Source organism: Enhydra lutris, unplaced genomic scaffold (assembly GCF_002288905.1).
Source record: "Enhydra lutris kenyoni isolate GAN:26980312 unplaced genomic scaffold, ASM228890v2 scaffoldscaffold1, whole genome shotgun sequence".
Classification (NCBI taxonomy): domain Eukaryota; kingdom Metazoa; phylum Chordata; class Mammalia; order Carnivora; family Mustelidae; genus Enhydra; species Enhydra lutris.
This window is the reverse complement of record NW_019154085.1, coordinates 105,603,040-105,624,237: the sequence shown is the minus strand read 5'-3', so window position 1 is coordinate 105,624,237 and position 21,198 is coordinate 105,603,040. Positions and strand designations below refer to the sequence as shown.

Here is a 21,198-nt window from a genome sequence, read left to right as displayed (position 1 = left end):
TTGCTTTGTTTTGTATTTACTCTTTTTTTCTGTAGTATTTTTCATAAGATGATAGCTAATATTTTCTGCCTTTGGAAATTTGACAGATTTGTAGGTAATAAAAAAGTTTAATGTGGAAAAAAAAATCCTCTAATAGATATCTCCTCATCAGAAAATATAATATACTAGAACCTTTGTAACAGAAGCATATTCCAGGTTCACATCTCTCAGAAGTTGCTAACCTAGCTGTAGAACTTGGGTGGCGGACGAGATGCGTGTGCGTGTGCACACAGGGAAATGGGTCAGAACAGCCCACGAGGAAGACCCATGCCCCAGCGGGTGGCCCATTCAATGCCGCTTGTTCATGGTATGGGTGGTTCTCTTGAGTCGGTCACACCTACTAAAAACATGATGGAAACCCCGTTTTTGCTGCATCTTCCAGGTCGGATCCGCACGAGACGGCAGAGCTCCGGAAGCGCCACCAATGTCGCCACCACACCTGACAATCGAGGCCGCAGTCGCGCCAAAGTGGTTTCACAGTCCCAGCGTAAGAAGTATATTTTATACTCTCTGTTATCTCAGTTTTGCTCAGCAGCCCACTCTACGGTTGAAGAATTGGTAGTATTTTCAGTACTTCAGAGGAGAAGCATTTGTGTGGCTCTAAGCTTCCTTGAATAGTCTTGATGTTTGTGGGTAAGCTTACAGCATGGACTGTTCCAGGGTGCTTTTGTCTCCTGGCCAGGATTTAAATTTTGTATTATTAAGCATTAAATATTAAAATGTGGCTTCTCTCCCTTTCCTCAAGCATCTCAAATTGAGACCTACCTGGGCTGTGACCCATTTTACTGTTGATAAGGACTCCCTCTGATGTAATTTAAGAGCAGTACCTGGGGATTATTTTAACGTGGAGTTCTCTTTCAGTGGTAATAAGCAAATCCATTAAAAGCTCTCCCCATTAACCCTGTGTTCTAACATTTGCAGCCTGCTCTCTTCTTCCTGCCAGTGTGGGCTCCTGCTTTGCCCCGCTGCTCTCGCTTCCATTACTGCTTGTCTGTACATGTCGAGTCACTTGGCTTGTTAGCATCGGCCATGAAAGCAGCCACAGATGGAAGGGGGGTGTTCACATAGCTCTCGGGAGCACCCTGGTGTCTCACCTCCCAGCCACACGTGCGTTTGAGTTCCCCACTCCCTCTGTGTGCATATCGCTGGGTGTCCACGTGCATGTGGTGGGGGAAGGCTCCCCTTCCCTGGGAGCTGCACAGGGTTGCTCCCCCGCCCATATGTGTCCACCTCCTTTGTGGCCCCGGGAGCTGTCTGGCTCATGTAGAGAGTCTGTGGCCAAACCTTAGGTTTGCCTTAGTTTTTAGAATGCCTTTCTCAGCTCCTTGTGAATTCAGGTACTCTCCCCTGTCCCTCTGGTAACTCTAGACCTCACGTTAAACAAGTGTAATGCCTTTCTGAAAGAAGGTGTGATGCCGGTGATCCACTGCTGCTGGGCTTGTCTGATGCAGAAGCGCAGGCTTCTGGGGCATCACACAGGTGTACACAATATAGCGTAGGTTGTGCATCTGTGCGTAGCCCAGCAGCTTCTACCTTGAGAACAGCATGCCGGCTCTGGTTATTCTGTTGAACCCTAGTGAAGCCTGGAGTCACAGATGGATAGAACGTTCTGTCATGACCTCATAAACTTGAGTCAGGTCTTCTTGCACAGAAAGTTTTCTTGACAAAATGTTCAAAACTCAAAATATGGGTTAGTATGTTAAAATTAAGTTTAATAAAAAATGTCTAGATTTTAGCTGTGCCGTGTTAGTTCCTTTCTTGGAGAGGGAGGGTTGAACAGTACTTTGCATTTCTTTCTGTCTGCTGTTCTCTGGCATTGGCCTCTGCAGGGGTTCTTGCCACTAGTCTGGCTCCTCTGCGTCCGAGGTGGTGAAGACTACTGGCTTCTGTAGTGGGGGTGAGGGCGAGGAGGGAGCATTACCCCTTCAGGCCTGTAGAAATCCTGCACCCAGGCTTGGGGCTCCACTTTAAAAGTCTTCAGTTTCACTTTACTCTCTAAATTCCACTCACAGGAAGGGAGACAGCACCAGCAAACAATCAAGACTGGACCTCAAACTTAGGCATATAAATTAAGTGTTAAAAACATTATTTTAATAGGAAGTAAAAATGAGCACATTTTTATGTTTTACAAATGTAGATAGATACACTAGCATTTGTAGTCCTGGTATAATATTAAGTAGATTTAATTAACATTGGATTTAGGGCCCTTAACAGCATATTTTAAATGTTTGAGGATTCAAATATGTGAAGATTAATATTTAAATGTTTGAGGATTTGGCATAGGACATTCAGGTGAAACTACTTAGTAGCAGTTTCTTTAAATTCATGATGTTTATCGAGCACTTGCTCTGTGCGAAGTGCTAGTTAAGGTGGTAGAGGTGCACGAACGAGTAGGATGCAGTCACTTCTCTCCGCTTGCTCAAAACTAGAAAAGAGATGAGCTGCTGGAAGCCAAGACACTTGTCTTCTCTGCATCTCCTCCACCTGGCCCCAGGCCTGGCACATTGTAGGTTCCAGTGTTTCATGAACAGACCCGAAATAAATGCTGATAGAGTATGATATGACTATGATAAGCATAAGTACAAAAGTAGACTAGGAGGAAAAAGACCTAGAAGAAAAAGCTATTTTGCTAATGTGTTTGTGAACAAAGACATTTGTGTTGTGTTGCATGCTGACCTTCTGTATTGTGCTATTGTCTTTTAATCCACTTTTTGCCTGTCCTTTGGTCTGCTCTCATAATCAAGGATCCAGATCTGCTAATCCTGCTGGTGGTAAGCCGTTTCTTTTCTTGCCTTTTTTTTTTTTTTTTTTTTCTCCCCCCCCCCCTTCCACATTTTTCATTCCCAATTTTTTTTTTCGTTTTTTTTTTTCGCTTTTTTTTTTTTTTTTTTGTTCTCCCCCCACCCATGTCCCATGTTCCTTGCACAATATTAATTTCTGTGTTTATTTTGAGCTTAGTTAATCTTTCTGCATTTTTCTGTATGTTCAAATTCTAGAGTTTGGAATGGATTTCTTTTCTCCTTTTACACAGCTTAATAGTTCATTTGGGTGCCCAAAGTTTATGGGCAAGATTAATAAATCCTGAGACCGGTTCTTTTTCATGGTGATGTGTACCACTGATTTTTATAATGAATTTCATTTTGAATTGTAGCTGTCATTATAAAGTTCTAATTCTTGTGAGTGGTTACCTTAATGATTCATTTGAGTGATGGAGGTGTGTGTGTGTTTCCAGGTTAAGTGTTATTTTAAGGGTTTGTATCCCTGATTCATTCTATTCTGATATGTAATAACATGCATTTTATGTTTGAGAATTTTGTTACCTTCTCCACTTCAGGAGAGTGGTCTAAGTAGATGACTGCCATTTTGGTGTATTGATGTGATCTTTAAAATTTTGCTGTTTTCTTTAAGAAAAAATGTTGTCTCATGAGTAATGGTTATATAGCTATCCAGCCACTTAGTCATTTATAAAAATTACTGACTATATGATTTGTTTTTAATTTCTAATTCTCTTGTATACATCTCAGGGCATGTGGTCTATATAATTTTCTACTTTTGTAGATTTCTGAGATTGCCTTTGAAGATTAGTACACAGTTGGTTTTTGTAATATGTGTGGAAAAGTGAAAAGAATTTCTTCTGTTTGTTGTACATGTGTGTATGTGGGATGTGTGTTTATACATATCTGTATAATTTTGACTGCTCTGTCAATTTCAGAGAGGTATGTTAGTTATTTGTTTCATTAGTTGTTATTTTTCTTAGAGGTGTCTTAATAATTATGGCCTTCTGAATATCTCTCTATTTTTATCAATTTTATGTTTTATATTTCAAGGCTCTGTTACTTGGAACGTAAAGGTTCATGGTTGTTATGTCTTCATTGACAGTGATCCTTTTATTAATATGAGATATCCTTTGTCCTTTGTTTAATGCTGTTTCATTCTGTTTTATTGTTTTGTATTAGGTATGTTGTTTATTTCTTATAAACAACATTCAGTTGAATTTCATTTTTTTAAAAGCCAATCCAAGAATCTTTTAATAGATGAATTTAATCCAGCCACATTTATTATGGTTATGTTTGAGTTTATTCCTACTATTTTATTTTGTTTGAGTTTATTCCTACCATTTTATTTTGTGATTTTTATTTACCATGTTTCTAGTTATCTTCTTGCCTCCTTTTCTTCCATTTGTTAAGTTAATGGGATGTTCTTGGATCTGTTTTCTTCCACTAATGTTTAAGAAACTTCTGTTAGAATTCTCTTTTTCCAGTGGTTACACTTAAAATTTTTCACATATCAACTCTTAAAGAATAAAAATACAAAACAATAAACACCTTTGTGATTATTTGTAGAAATTGGCTGAGGAAGAGGGAACTGTTTGTACTCAGCCTGCTCTTTGAATCAGAAATTTTACTGTCATTTTTGTAGAATTCTACCTGTAATAATTCTTTGTTTGAACATTCTTTTATATTTGATGTTTTCTTATGCTCTATTTAAAAGAAAATAGTACTACCACCAACAAAAAAGCCATTTTTATATAAAAGTATTTCAGCCAAATGAATGTGCTTTACTGACTTCTGAAATTCTTATAGTTTATTCTCTGATATACAGCCATTCTTCAGTTTTGTTTTATTTCATTTTTAGCTGGCAGCCGGTCAAGTTCCCCAGGGAAATTGTTGGGAAGTGGTTATGGTGGCCTTGCTGGGGGTTCCTCAAGAGGCCCACCTGTGACCCCCTCTTCAGAAAAACGAAGCAAGATTCCCAGGAGTCAGGGATGTAGCCGAGAAACAAGTCCAAACCGAATAGGATTAGGTAAGGATTCTCGAAGACCTCAAAACATCATTCCCAACTTGGTCATAATTTTTATTGTAATGACTTTGTCTAATGTTGGAAATAGAGATCTGTTTTTGAACTGAGGATGTCACTTTGCCTGTGTTAAAAAGACACTCTGATTTGTGCTTTTTACAGATTATGGCATGTTCAGGTTTGAATTATAACTGAAAAATACATGGGCCTCACCATTCAGACTGATGGAAAAGAATTACGTCACCATGGGCTTTTGTGTTTTAGAGCCACTTAACAAAATTTTGGAACTGGGGGAATGGGCAGGATTGTCTTCTTCACAATTAGTAGCAGTGTTGCCTTTCCTCTTTCTTTCATGCACTAGCATTAAGTAGCCATTAATCTGTATATGCTTGCAAAAGCAATTTGCAGGGTCCACGTATATTTTGATTTTGAACTTCTCTAACCTAATTGGTGGAACTTACGGTCAAAGAATGTGTATAGATACTTCAAACATGAAAACTAGAAACAAATGAAAACCAAATAAATAATATTTTTGTGTTATAGTGTTTAGTTTCTTTGCGACAGCATGTAGGATTACCTAAATTACTCTCAGCAGCTTACTCCAAATCTAATTCATATATAATCTTTTAATATAAAAGGCATCTTTTGTAATATATTATAAGAAATCTGTGTACATACTCTTTCTTATACTTTTACTGTTTTCTAAGGGTAAAAATCTATTAATGTGAAATCAGAGTACAACTATATTTATAAGTCCTGTTGGCTTTTCTTTCTGATTTATTTATCTCATCAACAGCTTTACTGTTGTTTCCTGTGATGCACAGGCACTTTATTAAGCCTTAGGATCAGAAGACAAAACAGTTAATAGCTTCTGATTTTCAAAGAGCTTGCAGTCTGAGGGGTGGAAATGTAAGATAGTATGACAGATACTGTGACACAGAGCTCTGGGACCATAGGAAAGGAGTGTCTTAGGGCCCTTGCCTACACCATACATTCTTCCCAAGAGAGAAATCTGGAAGGACTGGGAGAGGAGAGCCTTGCCAGAAGAGGTCCATTTTTGATGATGTGTAAGGCAGGATTAGGCAAGGTAGGGAGAAGAGGAGAAAGGTGTTTAGAAACAGTCTGTTCAGGCACAGAGGAGTATGTTCAGAAACAGGGGAGGGAGCATAATGGGCTCTGGGAACCATAGGTAATTCAGTTAGCTGCAGCAAAGGAAGTTTGTCAGGGTTAGGTGGGAGAGGAGGGCAGTGAGACTGGGAGGGCGCTGCTTCTACAAGTCCTCCAAGGCCACCTGAGCTCTGAGAAGTTGGGGAGAGGGGACATATTTAAGAGGTAGAGTGGATAGGAGTTGGTTTGACTAACATTTCCAAAGCGAGTGAGAAATTTCTACATGATCCCAGCTTTCTGTTGGCATTACGTAGCATGGTCCCTGAGCTGACAAGTTACTTGGATCCAGCAATAACAAGTTATGTGGATACACCAGGGAAAGTGGCATGACTAGAATATCTAAATTTCAGATTTGAGGCTGTAACATATGTATGTTTGGATCTAGTTTCGTCTGGAAAATGCATTTGATTTCATATTTACTCATGAGGTTTTGGCTGTCCCTTTTTGGTAGTTAGCTAAACGTATAGGATATATCTTAGCAATCCAGATTAGTATCATACTTTTAAAAATACTTTATTTTGGGGGATTTGACTTTTTACATTATTAAAGTTGCCTTTTTTACCTTTTTCTTGAAATTGGGAGTGGAACTGCCCTAGGTTGCCTAACATAACTCTAGGACCTGGTATTCCATGGTTTTAACTAGGAAGTTTGTGTTGTGGATAGTTGAAAAGATAGCATTTACTAAGCCTTTACAAGGTCCTATGAAACCCATCCATCAGTAGGAACTAAATAGGAACCTATTCTCTTCCAGAGAGTTCTTATTTGAGACAGTATTTTGGACAAAGTTATTTCTTTGGTGCTTATTAAGAGGGGATTAGTTATGTGTAAAGCTTTGAGGTCATATATACAATTCTGTTTAAAGAAGATATTTCATTTAAATTTCTGCACATAGTGAGAATACACACAGCTACAAAGATAGATAAATGAATCCAGTGCATCTTTCCACTTCTTCCTATAGTACTGCTGAGAGATTCCTTTTTATGGGGTGACTGGTGTACAGTGTTTCCAGCAATAGATTGCCCCTTGTTGTGATCATTTAGTAGATACTGGTATATGCCTGCGTATCTATGAACATTTGGTTCATTATATAGCAACTTTAAATATAAATATTCGGAAAAGGGGTAAGTGTCTTTTAAGAATATTTTCTTTTGTCCCAAACCAATTGATAGTTTTAATCGTTGTTAAGCTAGGCTTGGAATTTGCACTGAGAATTAATTCTGCAAATTATATTTGGTTCAGCTATGCCTCAACTGTGATAAAAATGACACCAGAGCTCTTCTTCTTTAACATTTAAGGTTTCTTAAGCAAAACAGGATAGAATTCCTGTTGAATAACCAAGAAACAAAATAGAACCCTGCTACTCTCTTTTTTTCTTGGCAGTTTATTCCTTCATAAACTGTTCAACCACGCAGAATAGATTGTAAATTGTGTCATTTGAGGGTTTTATTCTGTTTTTGATGAATAATAAAGTCCTATGAATAGCTACTGTCTATAGCAGTTACATTTTGGAAGTTTGCCTTTAGTTTCGTTCTTCCACTCATCTCTTAGAAAGGGTATAAAAATATTTTTATTTTGGGCAGCTTACATCCTGTGGATATGCATTTAAGATGTTTTCAGATTTTCTGGTTAAAATATTTTGAAAGAAGCAAAAATTAAGGGTAATCAGCGTCTCCTGTTAAATTAGACTACTGTGTTCAAGACCACAACATGGAAATGTCCAGACTGTAGAGACGTTTCATGGTGGTGCTCCTTATTCCTCTTGTACTTTTGCTTTTGATGTGAGTTCTGGTTTAGGATCCATCCCTTCTAAAAAGGCAAAAGTCGGGTTTACCCCCAAAACACTGTAAAAGTAGAGTGTCTCTCAGAAGTGAAAGCCAATCAGATGGGTTTTGAAGGCTTCCCAGCCTTTCCTGTAAGCACAGGACTTCAGAATCCCTGAAGAATACTGTTTTCAGAAAGTTCAAACAGCAAGCACGTCTTCATCATCTCTTCCTCTTCTGTTATGCCTTCACATTATATATTCTCATAGAGAACAGTCAGTTTTGAAAATACATAAAGAGTCTGATTTGATATATTGTTTTTTTTAGCTTTGACCATCTAATTCATTAGTCTTTATAAAAATCATAGATTGATGTACTTAAGATCCTCCTTGAGGAGTGGTCTTTGGAAGTGCTATTAGAAGTGGCCATTACTCTTCTCATGTTTTAAATTACCCAGCATTTGAACAGTTGCTGTCACCACTAGAGGTCCCTTAACGTGGTGTGGGGCAACCGTGGGCAGATGTTTACAAATTCGTAAACAGAATTCCTTCTATGTATGTTACTACTAGCCTTTGTTAAGGAAGCCTGTTGGCACGAAGGGGAGAATACACTTTCTCTGGCTGGAATACTGTGGAGGGTAAATCTTGTTAAGAATTATGCATGTTGTTGTTTCAGATCATGTCCGCTTATCCCTTTTCATGCTCTTATCTTCACAAAGCAGGCTCAGCGAGAGAGAGCAGAGATTCCCCACTGCTGTAGCATGTGTATTATTTAAGGAAGGGAGTGGAAGCAGGGTTAACAGTCGGAAGGGATCAGGCAAGAACTTTAGGAAATGCTCAACTTAAGCACGTGCATGTGTGAAACACTTACCAGGACTATCTTTATTTCCCATTGTTTGTTTCAGAGCAGGTAGTGAAATAAGGTAAGATTTTCATGTCTGCCTTTCAGCAAGGAACTCAGAGGTACTCACATGTGTACCTCGTCTCACAGTACCCTTCTCATTTAAATGATGGGACTCTTCCTTGGAACCTTCCTAAGGGGAGGCTAAGACAGGAGAGGCAGCATGGCTGGACCAGTGAGTTAGTGTGGTCAGTTCACAAATTAGCTGTAGTATTGATCCTCTAGGGATAAGCCGCATTACTTGGTAGGTTCTAGGTACGTTCTCATATATTGGTGTCAGTGGATGCTCCCTAGTTTTTTAAGGGTTTTTTAACTTAGCCCCTGTGCATTTGCCCTCATCATAGGAGCTGTTCAGAATTATTATCAAGAATTGCTGATTGTATCATCATGGCTAGTTGGGAGCAGAAACCCAGGGCCTCCATGTCACATGGCAAATGAAGGCGAATTTAGGAATTACTCCGACAGTCCCAAGCAAAGCCTCGTTTTGACAGATTGCTCACATTGCGTTCCTCTGCTTGATTTTTTCCTTGCTTGTTAGTGCAGACCTAAGCATTTGGACATCTCTTATGTAACTGTGGGGTCTGATGTAACCCTAGCACTGAGCAGAGACCACAGGAGGAAGTTGGTTTGGATTCTCACTTCCATATTCTTCTCCATCAGGGAGTTCCGTGATGCTGGTTTGGAAGTCATTCTTTGTTACAGTTTGATCATGCTGTAAATCCACGTTGGCTCTGAAGTGACAGGCTCCGCTCACTACAATATAGTAAACATGGCTGGTTTTACATCAGTGACTCTAGTGTATTTTTTCCAGGATGTTCAGGGAAGACATTTCTATGTGGTCCAGAATGAGTAGGTCCACGCAAGATGGACATATTTATTGTCCCACCAGCTGTTACGGAGGTGGCTACTCCTAGTCAGTATGCAGAGTCATTTCTGAGTATTTTGCCAGTACTGTGTCTTTGGTCCTTCAGATTAAAGTAGAAAACAAAAGAATCATGTTCTTCCGTGAGCTTTATGGCCAAGTTATGTTAGACCTTAAACTATTCATGTGACTCTGTCTTCTCAGTGTTTTGTAACACGAGCATAACAGAATTACCCATGGATAATCATACGGTAATTGGCCATCCTTAGGTCAGCAGAGGGCTCTTTTAACATGAATATTGGGAATTGTCAGTCCACATACCATGGATAGACTCATGGTTAAGGCTGTGTAAGTGAAGGTGCTTGAGTAGGGACCATGGGCAGATCTGTTTGGATCCCCACAGAAAAAGCAGGAACTAAATGTTGGGACCAGTAAATACAAAGGTAGCGGTCCCAGCTCTCTATTCTCTATTGGTTTAGATAATTAAGTATGTTTGAGGCATCTAGATGCTTACTTGAAGTAGGCAGGTTTTCCAGCTGTGTAAGTCCTTAGAACTTCTCTTTTAAAGAAGCCCAGGCTGAGAGAAGTGAACCCTCTTTCTTTTAACTAGGTAAGTTCATGGAGTTCAGGGACTAGGGCCTTTATTCTGTTTTAACCCAAAATAAATTATCTAACACAGTGTGTATGAAAATGGCTTTAGTCTTTTATCATGTTGTCGAGCCAGTTTGCTAAAGCCATAAAAACTGATCATTTTCTTTAAAAAGTTGGATCTTGGATTTCCCAGTGCCAGTTTGCTCTTTGGAAAGCTTTCTTTTCATTTCTTACATTTAGGTGTTATTTCACCTCCATACAAAAATGCACAGCTTTCCAAGACCTTGAGCATAATCGAGTGTTTATGCAGGCCCTTTGCAGTTGTCAGCAAGCCGGTCAGTGAGGCCTCGGCAGGGAGAGCCATCACAATGACCACCCCGCCCCCATCCCCAGCGCGGACAATGTCATGATTACGTTAACAGAATGTGACTGACGTTTTGTGAGTTTCTCTGTCTTCATTAAACTTCTTCACCTTCTCTGAAACCCTCATGCTGCACACTAGCACGGAGCAGCCGTATCCCTCGACCCAGCATGAGTCAGGGGTGCAGCCGTAATACCAGCTGTGAGAGCAGCCGCGATACGAGCCCCGCTCGGGGCTTTCCTCCACTCGGTGAGTACCCGTAGGCGCTGGCTCTCGGAGCAGAGTTCCCTGCCCTGCTCCAAATGCTTTCCCACACACTGCCAGGTGGAATGACCTGCTCTCCCTCCTTTACTGTCCTCGTGATCCTTTCTTCTCTCTTTCCTCTTCCTTAGTTACCCTTTGTTGTCCCCTTCCCCTTCTGCATGCTTCAAGTTTGGCCATTTCCAGTTTTTATATATTGGAGGAAAAAAACACCACTTCACTCTGCTGTTGCCATTTGTGACCACTTGGCTGGCTGGCAAGCCCATCTGCGTGGTCACTTCTAATAGAAGCGGATGCTCAGTGAAAGTGAATTGCTTCTTAAAAGTAGAGCGAATCCAAAGTGTATCTTTTGCCATTGAATTTCGGCAATTTGTTTTTAATTGTACCTGAGGTCAGGCCCTACGTGATTCAGTTCAAAGGTGGAGAAAAATAAAATTGCAATAGTCTACGAAATGAAATATGCTCAGTTGAGGGATGATAACATTAAAAAGCTGCATGGATGAAGGTATTGGCTATGCTTTTTTTGTTAAGTGGGTCATTTCAATGCTTCCTCCTAATGCAAGCCCAAAGTAGCTTTTTTGAAAAACTGCTTACGTGTGCAGCACAATGCACGACTTTACCATGCTTACTGTTAACTGATCAGATATTTTCATTCTTCCTGGGCTCACTAAGCTATTGCGAGGCTGTGACCCGATGCCCTCCCAGGACAGAAATTTACAGTATTTGGTGGCCATAAAGTGGTATTAGTACCGTGTCTCAGGTCACTAGCCAGGAGTCCTTTGGGGCTGCTTATCCACCAACCTTAGTCTGTCTAACAGCGAGAGTTTGTATTTTCAGTTTTTAGGATTTGAGAAAAATCGACTGGGAAACCTGTTTCTTTTATGGAATATCATGATTGCCTTTTCTTCTTAGTTTGAATAGTCTAAAATGGACGTATGCCTCTTAGTGCAAATTATTAATTCCTAGAGACCTCTAGGAAAAACACACACTTTCACAAAAAAAAAATACTGTGTATTCTCCTGTAATTGTGTTTCAGTTCTTTGCCATATTAATTGCTGTAAAACTGTGTTTTAAAGTTTTACAGCAATTAAATAAGCATGGCCTTTTGATAAGCGTGTCTGGTGGAAATCATTTTAGAATGTTAGGCCTAGGCCTAAAGCTGTTCTATGGAACTGTGCTCTGCAGCAGTCTGTTACTTCGACTTCAATTATGTAACTGGTCTTTCAGATATGAAAACGGCACTGTGGGTGATAGATCAGAAACACACGGTCTTAATAGTTGCCTCTCTCTGCTCCTGACGTCGCATACTTCTTTCCAATACCCTTTTATCCCATCAGTGTCAGTAACCAAAATCTAGATAGACATCCTTATGACCTGCCGTCCTGTATGCAGTGAAAGCCATGCCAGATGGGTCCCTTGACATAGTGCGAATAGTCTACCTGATGACCGTGAGATCCCGAGTGGGGCACCTTAGCTCGTACACATCAGCTATTCCACAGCGATCTGAAGCAGCAGAAAAGAATTCTCAAATCAGGGGCACCATGATGTTTTTTTCCACACCAAATGAACTGGTGATTTTCCCTTTTAAGTTAAGGCTCTATATCTCTGCATCCTTGCTGACTATTTGGCCTTCTAAACAACCTGTTCTATAAGTGAACGATTCACTGGTCTCTTAGGCAATTCCGGGTTTTTATTTCATATATGTACTGGTATTTTCGTTACTGTCCATGGAATTGTCCATGGAAGCAGCCTTTGTAATCCAGCATGCAGTCAGTGGACCAGCATGTGGTCACTGGACCAGCATGCGGTCAGTGGACCAGGCAAGGTGTGCTGAATTCTTGAGCTCCTCACAGAACCCTGAGTACTTGAGTGATCTAGTCTGATTTTCACTTTCTTTGGTGAAATGGATCTGCGTACGGATCTTTCCTGATGACAGCCCAGAATGGTGAAATGTACAGTCGTTCCTACCAGGGTAGAAGATGTGGATGCAGATGTCTCCTCTTCCTAACAAACTACCATTGGCACAGGTCTTCTGCTGTGGTCGGGGTCATGGTTAACGACTTCCCAGCTGAATTTTTATGCCATGCCCCCTTTGCCTCCTTGGGTTCAGTCTGTCCATAAAACTTGTATCCAGTGAGAACAAGAGCAGTGCTTTTCTGCATACCAGCACCACTGTGAGCAGGTGCAGCCCCTGTGGCTCCTGTTCACCCTCCGGGACAGGTGTTACTGTCACTCTTGTTTACGGATGACAGAACAGAGTCTTATGGAGAATAAGCCACTTTCTCAAGGTCACGCAGCTAGATTGCGGAGCTAGGTTTTAATCTAGTTTGACTTCAAAGCTTGGCTGCTCCCCTGCCTCATTTGAAAGTTTTGATGATTTAGTGTCTTTCATTTGTTCCTCTGAAATGTATTAAATGCTTTCTCTCCAGGCTTAAGCACAAAGAAAGTGTCCAGCAGTGTTTCTAAATAGTGATTTCCAGGTTTGGAGTTAGGACCTAGGAATTCATAGATGAGTCCCTGAAGGCAGTCCCCAAGGGAACTCACTGTGCCCTTCAGACAATGTGAAGTTTCCTCATTCTTCCCATTCACTTTAATAATTGTTTCCCACCTCTTCTATAAATTAGTGAGATTTTGTGTTAGTGTCCCTTTGGATCAATTTATATAGCCAGCCTTCAGTTTGAAATGGGGAGTATGTGAAAATAATTATGTTTTGGTGATTATATATTGGCATTAGGTTTGCATTTTTATTACAGAGTTATTTTGGACCATTTTCATGGTATGAATATGTATATGGTTACAGTGACAGCTTTCAAGTGAAAGGAGGGGCTCTGCTGAAAATCAGGCTTTGACATAAATGGGTCCACCTTGGATTCCACTGATGGGTGTTCACTTGAGAACATGACAAGGACTCATTACATGACAGATTTACTGTAGAATAGTCTGTTGAAACAGAACCAGAGGACAACTTTATAAGGAACCATAAGTATTGCTTAAAAGCTATTTTCAGTTTAAACTACTATGGTACTGATAATATTGTACAGTAAATGGTATGCTTCAGTCTTAAAACGTGTTTTGCCAACTTCCTTATGTCAGGAAAGTGATTATTTTATATCTGTTTTAGAGATTGCCAGTTATTTTTGTGCATCTTGAGGAGTTAGAAATTTTCCTCTTGCATGCTGGTAAAAATTTGTCCTTGTCCACCAGATTACCTTTGCTGTTTAATACCACTGATAACCACAGATATGTGCATTTTCATAAAGTGACCTGAGCTTAAAAAAATAAAATTATAGGGGTGCCTGGCTGGTGGTAGAACATGTGACTCTTGATCTCAGGGTCATGAGTTTGAGCCCCATGTTGGGTATAGAGATTACCTTATAAAAATCTTTAAAAAAAATTTATATTGAAGAATTTGAGGTTCAGGTATTTTATGACAAAATGAAAGTGTTTACGTGTACAGGATACTGCGCTCTAGTAGCATGTGTGAAAAGTAGCACTGCTGGGTATTGCTTTATGAAACCTTGTGAGTTTTCTATGGTACAGCCACCCTGTTCTTTCCAGAGTCATGAATATAAGCATAACAGTCTTTTGGGTTTTTTTCCGGAGGTAAGGAAAAGCCATATTTTGCATGGCACCCTGCTCAATAAATTCATATTTTGAACCAAGCTATATTTTACAGTTCTTCTGAAAGTAGTTCTATATGCGGATGGAGTTTAGCATAGAATTCCTCAGGTTGCTGAATTAATGGGCTTATGATGAATATTTGCTAATAAAGTAATATTTAACATAGACATATAAATGGGAGTTTACTGATAATGATCCCTGCCACTGCCAGCACCAGCAGCACCACCACTGTTGCTCCCACCATTTGTTCAGTGCCTGACACTGCTTTAGGTGCTCTTTGTCTGATCTCTTGCAACTCTCTCCGCTCCCAAGAGGTACGTACCATTTTCAGCACTATTTCCAGCTGAGGAAGCTGAGACACAGAGACTTAGGACTTGGCCTCAGGTCCTCCAGCTCTTGGCCTTAGGTCCTCCAGCTGGTTGCAGTCAAACCGGGATTTGCCCCCAGCTGCATTACACGGCGGTTGCTCATAACCAGAGTACTGTGACTGCCTCGCCAAGGAAGCTCCTTGAACCTGTTACAACCAAATTTCTAGCAGTTAAACAAGAAGTTCATTGACACTTGGGATATTCATGGAACAGTAGAGCAAAAATTGGGGGGAACAGAGAATTTCATCTGTTGAGCCCCTTTCTCGGGATTTCATTCTATTTCTGTTCAGATAACATGATGACCTTCTCTGCATTTATTTTTGGTGCATGGTTGCATATGCATCACGTACTGATGAGGCATCCTGTGAGCTGAGTAAACAGTCCATTCTACTGCTGTGCCACTCGGTATATAGACGGTGCTCTGTGACTCCTGATGTCCTTCATGTTGCATATTTCCATAACAGCTCATTGAGGCTTCGTGGCGTGAATATAAACCTGGAGTCTGAGCCCAGGTGGTACCTAAAGAACACCGCAAAGAGTGCCCTTGTCATGCCTTGTGTGTGTGCTAGCCCCGCGAGAGCCAGCAGGCTGCCGTAGAGTTCGGGGATTGGCACTTGCTCTCCATTCATCTCCAGCATCATTTCCTTTCATGAGAAAACATGGCCTCATTGGGAGCAGTCCGTGCGTCCCCTTTGGACTATGGCATTTCCTGTCTTGGGTACTTCTGTGTTAATCCTGTGGGTGTTGCCGTTCCTTTTACCTGCAGCCTCTCGACGTCATTCCAGGTCCACTAGTGCCCTCTCCACTGCTGAATCTGTTGGGCAGTCAGGTGAACAAGTGCTAACTGCATGCCTTGGCTTCTTCATATGTTCCAGTTTCACACCCATTTTAGCATTTGTTTCCATCAGTGTTGGCTAGCACTTGGCATGTACACACTTCATGTTTGTTTTCCCCAGCGTGCTTTGATTTTTTTAAGTTGTTGAATGTTTATGCTTCTGTTAATAGGCCGTAGATGCTTTATAGCCTGTTTGACAACATCATTTCTCCAGTGTTCATGTTTATGTGAAAACAAAACAAAAACACGGGGAGGGGCTTCTTCGCCTCTTTTGACTCCGCCCCTCAGGAGACTAGCCACCCAAAATAGGTGCCCTGGAAAGTCCCTATGGGGAGAGAGGGGATGGAGGTCACCCGACGGAGTCTTTCATTTCCCAAGGCTTTGCTCCCAAAAAGTGTTGATTTGTGGCATTAATTATTAGTGTTAGGTTCTAATTACTTGGAGGAACTGTTTAGTTACTAAATGTTCCAAATCCTAGCGTGCATCATTTCATATGTATAAATGTGTGTCCTAAAACTTTTACGGAAAAACAACGTCACGATTCAGATGATCAGGTCAGGCGGCAGGCAGCCTTCGCAGCCCATGGTCCCCAAATGTTCCATCCCAGCCTGCTTTAACGATACCAAAAATCCCCCGTTTAGCCATTGGGGCAAAAAGTAAGCATACAGAAACGCTTCAGTTTGCTAGATTTAACTGACATCATTTTTATATGCTAACTACAGTTTTCTTACCTGAGTAAGGCAGACTGTCAATGGGGACAGCTGTCACCAATTCATGGAGTTATTTTCTCCGTTCTTCCTCTAAGCAAAGCGAGCTATGCTTTTTTTCATTACGTACACTCTGATGAGTACAGTTCCCTGAAAATTAGGGGCCAGGCTGAAGGCACAGTCACACATACCCATCTCTTGGGAAATGGAGCTTCATCATAACATCAGAGCAGCAAGTGTAGAACAGACTTCGGTCTGGTGAAAACAAAGCTTGTAACTTTGCTCAGATCCAGACAAACATTTCCCCTTCAGATTTGAAATTCAAATGATCTATGGTACATATCCAGTGATCGGCAGTCACTGTGTATGGCAGAGCTGTATGCTTCTGGGAAGCACAGGATAATTGCATTGTTCTTATAGTTTTAATTTTCTGTCAGAAAAAATCAGTATTATCCCTGGAGCAAGAATTGCTGGCATGAGATATACTTTTTTAAAAAAATTTTTTAAGATTCCTTTTTATTTAAGTTTATGCTGGTAATTTCTAAAAGGCTTACAACTGAATTTTCATTTTCTTACTCATAAATCCCTTACTATCTACCCTTTTTTAATGGTAAAAAGACTTGAGCAAAGATCATGTATAAAAGCATATGCACAGCAAATCTCAAATTTACACTTGTTTCGTGTGTCAACTGATAATATATATATATATATATATATATATATATATATATATATATAATAGGGAGAGATCTAGATATAATTGCTTTGTGGTCTCTTAGTTTATCTGGCACATTTAATCATCTTTTAAACATAACAGCTAAGACAGCATACAGTATGACTAACAAGTGCATTAAAAAAGGGGATAGTATAACATACAATTTTTGTTTCTTTATAAAAATTTGTGACTGTATAACGTTTGGTTAGCAGTGTTTAAATTTTTTCCCCTTTTGGAGGCGCTGGGAAGTGTAATTTTTGAAACTGACATTTTAAAAAAGCTAAGTAACACCTCACTTTTATAGTCCTTGTTTTCTAAAGAACTCTTGCTACATATCTAGAGTTTTAAATATATCAGTTTGTAAGAAAGATCAATTCACATAAAACAGATTTAGCCTTCCTTTTATTGTAAATGCTTCATTATGAGAATATGGCTAGTAGAGTTTTTTGTTTTTTGGGTTTTATTTTATTTATTTATTTATTTTTGGTCCAAACAGTGTCTTATTTGTTCACAAAAAGAAAACATTTTTTAATCTTAACATTTTTATTCAAAGGTTTTTAAAAATACATTAGCATTTTAAATAAATGTTTGCCAGTAAATACTGTGATACACTTAGGAAGTATAATTTATATGAACTTTCTCCTGTTATAGCTTTAACCTCAGCTCTTCTTAAGGAAGGCTGCTCTCCTGATGATACGGAACTTTTAAAAAGCTAGTCTTCATTGTCCTTGATCCTAAATAGGCTTAAAATAATTGAATTGCTGAAATTTATTTTAGATTCTTTGGATCATGTCCATTTTGTTTACCTGTTTAGGCTATCATTTGAAAGTCCTTTGAGGGACTCAGGAAAAATGTATACTGATGTTATCTGAATGGTTAGTATTTTGCAGTGAAGATGCTAGCTTTTTGTGATGCTCATTGAAGAGTTTTAATAAACTGATTTTTAAATAACCTTTGGTAACACAGGCATCATAAACAAGTACCAAAAATTGAGCTCAGCTAATGACAGTTAAACAGTCTTGACACGAATGAAAATTTGCAGAGATCAGTCAAATACATTTGTTTCAAATTTTAAATTTTGATTACACATTGCATTAGAATTCTGTTGTCAAACCATGAAGCTTTCTAATTAGTTTGACCAAACATCAGGGCCACTTGCCTCCAGAGGGAGCACTAACTAGATTAAAAGACTCAGCCCACAGCCCAGCTCACTTCTATAATAAGTTCCCCTCACTCTCCCATGTCGCAACACTTCAAAAATACAACATCATTAAAGAGCCATTTCAGTTATTCAGATGCTTTGTGGCACGATAGTATTAAACGTGGAACAGGCTAACCTCTGCCGCTGGTAACCAAGTCCAGTTAGAACTGCAAGTGAAGGGACCTTCAGATTGGCTAGAAACTTTCCAGTGCCTCTGTCCAATAGATGGGAAGAGGCAGGAGCCCTTGCAAAGAACTGAGGAAATTTGAATTAAAGTGACATATCTTTCGGTTTTGTTTTTCTTAAATAGACCGGTTTGGGCTTGGCCAGGCAGGAAGAGGACCTGGCTCTGTGAATGCCATGCGAGTTCTGAGCACGAGTACAGACCTTGAGGCTGCTGTTGCTGATGCTTTGGTAAGAGTCTCAATGTGTATACAGTCTCTTGGACTGTTTTCTCTGTCCTAACAGAAAATCGCCTCCCAAATCAGGGTGCTCAGTCATCTTGGGCACTCCATAAAATTGTGGAAATACTGGGTAAATTGATATTGTTAGCACTTTCTCTTTAAACTTCTATCCCTGTACATAAGTGAAAATTGGCCCTACAAAAAATACTGACGTCAGGTGTTTTCTTCTGTGCTCCTCAGTATCAAGGAAGTTTTGATGACATTGGGCTTCTCTGATGTCATTGGGCTCCTTTTTTAATTTTTTTCCTTTTCCTCCATGTTTTTTCTTCAGCGTTTGCTGTTTTCATCCTCCCGCTTCTCTTGCTTTACAGGCTCTGATGGCATAGCCTAAACATACCGTTATAATAGGTAACAGAGTTCGTGGTTGGAAAATCTCATATTGGTTCCATGACCATACTAGTTGTTCCATATGATTTTACCTTCATTTGTTTGTCTTTGAAAATGAGTCATTAAGTCATTATTTAAGGAAACTTTCCTAAATTTTAATGCCAATGAACTCTGAGGGTATAAAGCACTGGTGGAATGTGGTTTTGCATCATTACAATGGAGTATCTAAAAAAAAACAACAGCAACATAAAGTGATTAGAGGTCCTTAAATTTGTGCTTATAGCAGAACATCCCCTGGTAGAATCAGCTCGTGGTCAAATTGCTTTTAAAAGATGCATTTCAACTGGTAGTGACACTGCCTCTAGCATATTCTGGTTGATGTGCTCAGCATTTAAAATAGATTCTCTTTAGAGCTGTCTGATCCCTGGCCTTGCTTGTGCTGTTTTAAGATAGATTGTCTCTCTAAGGAAAAACGTATTATAACATCCTGCTTTCAGACCCAGAAGTTTTAAACCCAGCCCCGTTTTTCATCTGATCAAAATGTTACAGTCTGTGGCTAACAGGGATTCTCAGTTTCATCCCGTCCTATGTGTCACCCTCATTTATTCTTGCTCAGTCAGATTTCTTTGACAAGCGGCTGTGAGCAAGCAGTTTGCCGATGCTCTTCCTGTAAGCAAGGGCCCCTGGCCAGCTCCATTCCGCAGCCTTCTGTGTAGAAGGGCTTTTTCCTGGCAGGTACTGGAGTTCAGGATGATTGCACTAACCATGGCTTTGACTTCAGAGTCATGAGCTGGAACAGAACTCTGGGAGGCTATTTTTCCTTCCAAGCTGCAGCACTGAGAATCTGTTTCTTATTTATTCAGAGACCCTATTAGGAGGTCAGAGGGGTGGGAAATGATGGATGTACAAAACCCTTAGTTAAATGGGACTTCCTGGTAGGGCGGGGGAGTTCCCTCGTTCTTCAAAGAACCGCCCAAGGGACTGTGCACAAAGTTCCAGGGGGCAGAGTTGGACTTGAGAACTTGAGCTTGGGCTTTCCTTGACTCGGGCTTTTCTCTGAGCTCTAGCCTTCAGTCCACTCAGGCTGTCCTTATTACTCTTCATCCAAACTGCTTAGCCTCCCCGAGTGACCTGCTGCAGAGGAGAGAGCACAGGAATGGTACACGGTGTTTGCCTCCCAGGCTAGAAACCCCAGGGGCAGACAGAATCTAGCATAGGAACAGACAGGAGAACTTACGATGACTTTCGGGATATACCTTGGTGGCGTGGGAAGAGTTTTAGCATAGCAGGAAGTGTAGTGAGCACTGGAGCGTGTTGCTAGGAGGTGTAGGAAGGGCTAGGAAATGCCATTGTGAAAGTGTTCTTTGTTATTATTCGCTTGATATGAATTCGCTTGCTAACCTATATTTTTGGTTTGCTAAGATATGTTTTGCTGTACACTTTTGTTGCAAGAACAATCCCCACATATGCTTCTGACATAATTCTCTATGCTTTTTCCCCATCCTTCAATATTTTCCTGCCTACAGCTGTTAGGAGACTCCAGGAGCAAGGTACCAGTGCTTTAACTTTTGTTTTACAACTTCATTTTTTTCTGTTGCGAGTATATTTCCTTTAGGAGGTAGCGAAAGCAAAAAAGCATGTAGTGCAATGTAGAAATTTTAGCCTGAATTATGATTTTGTCAAGTCTAGCGAAGCTGTTGTTAGCCATGGAATCAGTCCCCTCTCTCATCTGTTGTAGTGTTTGTTTTTTTAATGTCAAGCTCTGCTCCTTCTCCTGTCAGTGTTTTATTTCATTAACCCAGTTTGTGTCTACTCTTAATGTCATTACTGTTTCATGAATGGATATATTCAACATCTTTCTTATTTTACAAGTCTAGTTTGTGTGTGTGTGTATATATATATATATATGCATATATATATATATATATATATATATATGCATATATATATATATATATATCAGACGATCCTATGATTTATAGTTCTAAGAAGGATACTTCTGAGAGTGAAAGGGGGTACTACCTAACTCATAACTCTGCTGGGACAAGAGGCATAAGGCAGAACTGTCCCGAGCAAGTTATGGTGGACGGACAAGCCATACGTTATTAGAAGATTACATTTGTGAAAGAAAATAAAAGACAGAAGAAAATTGTATTTGTATGGTTTTAGCCAATTAACTTTTTTTTCTTTTAGGGAAAATTGTATTTTTTCAGTTTAATAGC

At 40.0% G+C, this 21,198-nt stretch overlaps 1 protein-coding gene across 3 annotated transcripts in view; it reads left to right on the top strand.

The window, feature by feature from the left end:
- Nucleotides 1-21,198, top strand: part of LOC111146794 (CLIP-associating protein 1) — a 264,703-nt gene that overhangs the window by 179,684 nt on the left and 63,821 nt on the right. Inside the window, exons 20-24 of one of the 3 annotated variants that reach the window (XM_022502516.1) lie at nt 422-526; nt 2,784-2,810; nt 4,675-4,842; nt 10,619-10,726; nt 18,496-18,599. In XM_022502516.1, coding sequence (XP_022358224.1) covers nt 422-526; nt 2,784-2,810; nt 4,675-4,842; nt 10,619-10,726; nt 18,496-18,599 — 512 coding nt within the window. Of the gene's footprint in view, nt 1-421; nt 527-2,783; nt 2,811-4,674; nt 4,843-10,618; nt 10,727-18,495; nt 18,600-20,502; nt 20,527-21,198 lie in introns of all 3 variants that reach the window. The other 2 variants (XM_022502594.1, XM_022502657.1) reach the window with 2 other exon arrangements.